The 7863-nt window shown below is 41.7% G+C and overlaps 1 protein-coding gene across 6 annotated transcripts in view; it reads left to right on the top strand.

The window, feature by feature from the left end:
* Positions 1–7863, top strand: part of efr3a (EFR3 homolog A (S. cerevisiae)) — a 146873-nt gene that overhangs the window by 116772 nt on the left and 22238 nt on the right. For all 6 annotated transcript variants that reach the window (XM_041991666.1, XM_041991661.1, XM_041991660.1 and 3 more), the window contains 6 exons: positions 150–317; positions 505–619; positions 1038–1089; positions 3651–3823; positions 4718–4793; positions 7585–7746. In XM_041991666.1, coding sequence (XP_041847600.1) covers positions 150–317; positions 505–619; positions 1038–1089; positions 3651–3823; positions 4718–4793; positions 7585–7746 — 746 coding nt within the window. The remainder of the gene's footprint in view (positions 1–149; positions 318–504; positions 620–1037; positions 1090–3650; positions 3824–4717; positions 4794–7584; positions 7747–7863) is intronic.

Here is a 7863-nt window from a genome sequence, read left to right on the forward strand (position 1 = left end):
TCGAATGAAACAAGCAAGTTAAAATTGTCCCTTTGAATGTCACAAATAATTTTCTTTGGCTAAGTTTCTGTTCTAAGATACGAGAAACCTGATGCTTCCGGCTGTTAGCGGTTTGTAATCTCCCTCCATGTCCTGGTTTGTGACGGCAGGTCCCACGGTGCTGGAGGTGTTCAACACTCTGCTCAAACACCTGAGGATGAGTGTGGACTTCGAGCTGGGCGACACCTCCAGGAGGAACTCCAGCAGCAGCGTTTCATCCGCCCGCGGGAAAGAGAGCGAAGAGCGGATCGTCCAGAACGCCATCATCCAGACCATCGGTACGACGTTCCGTAGTATTCCACAGTCATTTAGCAACTTACATCTGAAGATGGTTAGACAGTGGGAGATGGATGCCCTGCCAACTGCACCATCCAGCCGCTCTATCTCTTTGTTAAAGCCGAAGCCTGGTTCGTAGTCTGTAGACCTAACAACCTTTAAGTTTCATCTCTCTCGTCACCCTTTCAGGCTTTTTTGGTGGAAATCTTCCTGACTACCAGCGAGCTGAAGTCATGATGTTCATAATGGGAAAAGTGCCTGTGTACGGGACCCCCTGCCACACTTTGGACACCGTAAAGATTGGGTGAGTCACACATTCGTAATAAGTGGCGTTCCTGCATCACCAGCCAGGAATCCTGAGCTCATCCATCTATCCATAGAGAGCATGATAGATAATAATAATAATATATAGAAACATAATAAATAAATATAAATAAATAAATGCAACATAAAATTCAAGAAAATACTCAATAAAAAGGACCAAAGAGATGGAAAATCTTATCCACAGGTAAAGGCCGTAAACACGACAAGATGCTTCTTCATATGTTTTCAGTCTCTGCTTCAGGAATAACAAACAGAAAACGAGCTGAAGGATTTCCACACGTCTGTGTCACGTATGAAGACACAGACCATGAAGTGGTCATTTCCAGCTGTGTGAAAGACAAATGTTGGATAAATCTTGTCATGCCTGCTGACAGTTTGTGTTTTTATGTTGGACTCAGGCATCGAGGTACCAAGAGGATCCAGACGATGCTGCTCAGCTCCCTCATCATGGTGAGTTTCTCTGTTACCAGTTTACTCTGACTGGTGGACACAACCAGCCCGGGAAGATGATTTTAATCATTACAAAGACTTATCAGGTGCTCTCTTTTCTTCATCTTGATGACATCTTTAGTCATGTGACCTGCGTAGCTGGTAAATGATCAGAATCACATGTAAATCCCATGTGTTCCAAACCTCTGTGCACGCGTGTCTTTTTGTGCTCGATTGCATTCAGAAACGGCCTCAAATACCCAGATATGGTAACAAAATTTCACGTGTAGGTTCTGTTCCTGTTCTGTTCTAAAGCATCGAGCTGCTTGTTGCTGACCAAACATCACTCTGCCAAGGCAACACAGTGTGTTTCACAATTAATTAAACCCACTGTAAGACGGGGAAAATGGCATAATCCAGCTCAGTGGTGGTTGGGAAATGCCCAACCCATCTTCTATGTCAGTCTGGAAAACACCTCAAATAACAACACAAACCTGAAAGGAGCTGTTTAAGTGGAGGTTTCTGCTCTGAGGTCACTCGCCAAGCACACGACGGGTTCTCTGAGGATCTCAGGATCACTATAGACCGTTCTCAGTGACGTCACATTGCTTCTTTACGCTGCCATGATGGCTGGCAAACAGCTAGCTGTACTAGCAGAGCCGGAAATAAAGAATGTATGTGGATGCTTTCTATTTGCAGTTTCCATCTACTACATAAAAGTTAGTTTGTTCCACATATTCCACCATTTTCTGTCACACTAATTACAAGGGATGTTTGGTAAAGGTTCTTCTGGAGTCATATCAGTGCAGGAAGCTGCAGCCTCCTGAGCATACTGCTACCTCATGGGCCCTGTTTAAAGGCTGCAAATAGAGCAATCCCAAATCCTTTTATCAGGTACTACCGCCTGGATGTGACTCCGTCCTCTCTGGCCAGCTCAGTGTGGGCCTTCAGCTCCTTACAAGCCTCCGGGATGGACATGTGGTGTCGAGGAATTCAGCTTCGGAGCATCTCTCATAGTTAGATACTTACAGAGAAAGTTAAGTTACCATTGTAACCTTGGTTCTCTGAAAACTGAGTGGAAGAAATTAGCTTGAGAATATCTGGCGCGGGGCTGCTGGGTGGGTTCCCCCCATGCCAGGCATTTGATTGTTTTTGACAGACGTGGTGTAAATTGTGCTTCCATGATTGGTGAAGTCAGAGGGCTTTTCCCATAATGAGATACCTCACTCAGTTTTCAGAGAACTGGGCTAACAATGGCAACCATGTGCTGTTGCGCTACATTTACTTTCATAATCTCATCAGATTTTCCCAGAATTATTTAAAGACGTGGTTCTGTCTTAACTTCCGAGGTGCCGGAGGAAAACACAGGAATATGTTGTAGGAGAAAGAGCAAAGCTGTGTTAGAGGACCTCGTCTAAAAGGAGCTGCAGTTGTTTTTTTAATTTCATCTAAACTTCTTTGTATAAACATCACTCTCCGCTCGATACGAGGAGGCTGTGCTTTTATGTTTTCTATTTTATGAACAAAAGATTTCCGCTGTGGATAATTGGTCACCACCACCACCCACCCCCCCGGAAAAACCCTCAAGCATGAAGATAAACCACGGCTTTCCCACCTACACTAACTGGATTCCTGCTGAATAACTGAGAGATTTAAATGTAAAATGAAGCATTTACGCAAACAACCCATCAAGTTGCTTAAAAGATGAGAACCTTTTTAAAACATGTTCCTGAATCTCATTTCATTACAAATATTATTTTTAAAATCAACTTTATGAAAAACGAAAGCAGATTTTTAATCACTAAAAGTTTTCTTCTCCATCTTTAAGAGACCCTCATCTTACTGAGATGAGGAGGTACAGGTGGCATCAACACACCCACCAGTGATCTACTCTCACACACACACACACACAGACTCACTTTGCCTGCTGCAGATTTCCATGCACAGCTTTATGTCGGCTGTCTGTCCTCGCCTCGCCTCGCTCCCAACTGCTTCTCCGTGCAGCTGCAGGAAGGGTGAAAGGTCGGAGTATTTATAACAGCGTGCAGCTGCAGATGGGGCTGAGCGGCGATGGGGGGGGGCGGGGGTGTCAACCAGAGTGTGTTTTAACAGTGTCAGTGTGCAAACTGTGGTGACAGGGCAAAGCCCAGATGGTTAAGGATTGCCAGTCAGGGTGAAGGTTAAAGCTGATTCACTGGCTGCTTCAGCTGTGAGGTGTGAATGTAACTGCAGGCTCTGAGCATAAAATACTGGAGGGGGGGGGTCAAGCTAACTGTTGGAGGAGAATCACAGATGTATGTACCTGCTCGAACCTTGGTGCCCTTCAGTTTGTCCCACCTGCAAACTCAACCTGAAATAAATCTTAACCCCCACCCCCACCCCCAGCCACTCAGACTGATCATAATTTGTCATGTCATCACCACTTGGAGCAGAAAAGGTCAACATCTGGCCAGTTTCATCTGTTTGTGAACTTAAGCTCTGTTAAAGAGGTGTTTCTCAGCAACATCTCCTGTCTGTTAATCACTTTGCGCCTCTTCCTCACCTCTTCCTCCCCTCTTCCTCACCTCTCTCCTCCACCTCAGGTGACCTCGGGCTTCAGGTCCAAGTCCATGGCAGCTGCGTTGCCTCCTTCCTTCCTGGACCCGCTCTTCTCCATCTCTCTGATGGAGGACAGCGAGCTGAGGCAGCTTGTACTCGAGATCCTTCACAACATCCTTGATCGCCATGACAACCGTGCCAAGCTCCGAGGGATCAGGTACAGCATTGATACATAATTACATTTAGAGTTTAGATTTGAATTTATTCGATTTATTTTAAATATGTTAGTTTTTATTAGGGCTGTCAAACGATTCAAATTTTTAATCATGATTAATCACAGCTTTCAAATGAATTAATCATGATTAATCACAGCTTTCAAATTAATGAATCATGATTAATCACAGCTTTCAAATTAATTAATCATGATTAATCACAGCTTTCAAATTAATTAGTCATGATTAATCACAGCTTTCAAATGAATCACAGCACACAACTATGGCTGAAAATAACAGAAAGAGAAATGACAGGATACTGATAGGGCTGTCAAATTATTAAAATAAAAAAATTAATCAAATTTGTCACATCTTATGAATGAATTAATCATGATTAATCACCATTTGCAACTATGCCTATAATTTGCCGGTTTTGGTGCATTGTATCAACAGAAAGAGCCAGTGCTTAAGATCATCATAAAACCGATGATCTGGCTAAAAACACATTTTTCCTTTTATCCTTGTGTTTGTGCAGCAGTGATAAAAGTCCACAGCAGCATCACCCACAGTAAACACCTGTTGATAAAACAGATTATTGGCTGTTTGTTTTAAAAGTTTTTCTTCAATTTTTTTAAATTAGATGATCACTGTAGTCATAATAATCAGTTCAATATTGGAAGTTTTCCTTCCAAGCAGAAAATCTTTGTATCAGCTATAATAATTTATATACAGAGCAAAGGATGTGGCCCCAGCACTGACCCCTGTGGGACTCCACAAGTAACGTCCAAACATGCTGAACAGCTGAACAGTATAAAGCATTTCCAGATCACTGTTGGTTCCAGCAGCTCTGGCTACTGGTTGCCATCAGAGCTGAGGTTTGGTGTCTCTCTTTGTTACAGAATCATCCCTAATGTTGCAGCGCTGAAGATTAAAAGGGAGAAGATTTCCAAACAGGACATTGCATTCATGAAGAAGGTAGAAAATCAAAGTTACTGCTTCCTCTAAAGCAGCTCTGCAGTGAAAAACTGTTGTGACTAACCCACTGAAACTGGTCTAATCATTGGAATTCAATCAACCAAACACCACAGATAAATCAGAATAAGACTTTTGAAGGAAATTTGACACAGTATGGTTTAATTTTTAGCTGTTTTTATGATTTGATGGGACACTTATTTCCCAGATGTTGCTATGAGTGCTGCTAAGATACAAACGCAGTGTCCGAGACCGAAGGAAACACTGACATAACAAGAAGCACAGTTTCCTTTGCACATCCTCAGTTTCATTTAGGAAGGTCTGGAGAGCTTATTGACCCTGACGGGAAGAGCCTGGTCAACATCGTCACCTGACATTTACTAACTGAGGCTCACAGTTGAAGTTGCTCACATGTGAGTCACAGCTGAGCAGCAACCTTTAACCTCACATCGAACACCTGGATGAAGCACTGCAGGGCCGGATCCACCGCACACGTCACGCCCAGCATTGAGAGCAGATGAAGCCACCGCTGCCTCTTATCTGCTGCCAGAGGCCATTAATGGAATCTAATTGTAATTCATTAGTGGTGGATAGAAGTCACTGGCCTTCACTTTCCATTAACCTCCATGTCAAGCGTATGAATGCACGAGCCAGGCTCTGCAACGGCCACATTTATTTATTATATAGAGTCGGTCTGCAAGCTCCAGCAGCACAGGTCCTGGCAGAGGCTTATTTTTAGACTTATTCAGAATTAATTGGATTAATCTTTTCATTGGCATTTGCATTTTCAAGCCCAATAGCTTCACTTTACAGAGAGGAGCTGGAAAATATTATTTCCAGAACAGGGACATTAATTCATTTAATTAGGAGATTATTTCCTGATGTAAAGCATCATGTTTTTTCATAATGTTTGGTTTTTTAACAGTTTAAAATAGGTTTTAAAGTCCAAGTCGTGGGAGGATTTTTGTTAAATGGTCTAAAACTGAAAGGCAATAAGTTTGTTGTCACAGAAGATAAAGAAAGGAGATAAAGGTTTACAGCTGAGCAGCAGAATTAAATCAATGTTTCACTTGTTTATCAAAAAATAAAACATGTATTATTTTATGACGGCAGCATTATAAGAATAGAATACAAAGAAAAAATACTACATGATGCAAGTAATACTATATACATACAGTTGACTAGTATTTAGATGAAAATGATAGAAAAGACTTGAGGCACTGAGAGATCGCAGACCTGTGCCAAACCATTGTCTTTCTTTTTTCTTTTTTTTTAAATGATTGTGGGCATTATTTTTCTCCCTATCACCCTGGTCAGGCTACCCAGTTATCACATCTTTCTGGGCTTTTGTGTCTTTTCGGTAGTTGGAAGAACAAACTTTTGTTGTGTGTGGAACAACTATGATTATAGCTGCCAACCACAACACAACTTTTCGGCATATTTTGAGGTAACAAATCAAATAAAAAGAAAAATCTATGAGGATAAACGCTGAAAGTCCAATGGTGTAACAGTTTAGCAAACTTTTGCTTTTACCGGATGTTTGCGATTCAGGCTGTGATCCCGAGGCCCAGCCGTAACGCGGGGCAGCCGTAACGCGCGGCCCAGCCGTAACGCGCGGCCCAGCCGTATCTCGCGGCCCAGCCGTAACGCGCGGCGCAGCCGTAATGTGGCACAACCATAATGCAGTTCACACGCACCCATTTAAATTGGCCTTGATTAGTTACGCTGTCCTGCTGTCACAAGTTCATTATGTCCCGTGGTTTTAGGGAATACTGACAAACTTTGATGTTTCATGTGGTTTATGTTTTTGTTTATTTTATTTGTTCTACTTTGTGTCTTAAATACATGGATACATAAATGAAAATATTAGAGAAAAATGTAATTTGACCTAAATTCATTTGACAGACAAACTTCGTCACATTAATGCGGTGAAATTTTAATTTAACTCATTTTTACCTTGGACTGGGCCATGATGAATGCACATTTGTTTTATGTAAAATTCCAATCAGATCTTGTAAAGATATAGATGTACAGTAGAAAGCTTGAGCTGAGATTCCCAGACCAGGCCAGGAAGTCCTGATAATTGTAGGCAGAAAAACTACTTAAAAACAGGAGAATTATCCTGTAATTCTAACATAACGGTACACAGACCAGACTTTATCATCCTACGATCAGGGAATATCATCAATATATCAGATTTGCGATCGAAAAGCTTGTAGCTATAAATTATTGCCAAGTAAATAACTTTAACACCGCTTCCTGATTGTTTGAGGATCTTCAGCAGCTACTTCTCCAAGTTCAGAGTTGTTTATCCAGCATGTTTTCATGTTTTCCAACATTCTGATTACGTGTTTGCAGATCATTTAAATACCTGATTAAAACAAGCCTTTGTGGCTCTGCCCTCATCTGTCATCGCTCACTTTAAATGTCAGCCAGCTGCTCTCATTAACCTCTGCCTGGGTTCAAACTGTCAAAAACTGCAACTGTGATGTTTATCTGCAGCACGACTCCTATTAAAGACTGCTGGTTCACACAGTAGATCCATTTTAACCCTGAAATCTACAAGCCAGTTTTGGTCTGCTTGTTATAAATACACACACACACACATATATATATATATATATATATATATATATATATATATGTGTGTGTGTGTGTGTGTGTGTGTGTGTATAGATGTATATATGTATAGTCTAACATGTAGTCTCAGAGGTGGTTTCCAGCTGTAGGTTTATTCTGTGTTTCACCTTTACATTCATTGCTTTTCTGTTTTTCTCCACCGGTCTTCCTCCAGCATGGCCAGCAGCTCTACCGTCACATCTATCTGGGCTGCAAGGAGGAAGACAACGTCCACAAAAACTTTGAGCTGCTCTTCACCACGCTCGCCGTTCTGACTATTGAGCTGGCCAATGAGGAAGTGGTCATCGACCTCATTAGACTCGCCATCGCTCTACAGGTAATGCTGATGCTTTTAATATTTACATGATTATTTCTTAATTTCTGAAGCTTAAAATGACGGTTTAGCTTCTGTTAGCAGACCAATCTGTCTTTAAGTATCCTCTACTTATTTAAC

This window comes from Melanotaenia boesemani, chromosome 8 (genome assembly GCF_017639745.1).
Source record: "Melanotaenia boesemani isolate fMelBoe1 chromosome 8, fMelBoe1.pri, whole genome shotgun sequence".
NCBI lineage: Eukaryota > Metazoa > Chordata > Actinopteri > Atheriniformes > Melanotaeniidae > Melanotaenia > Melanotaenia boesemani.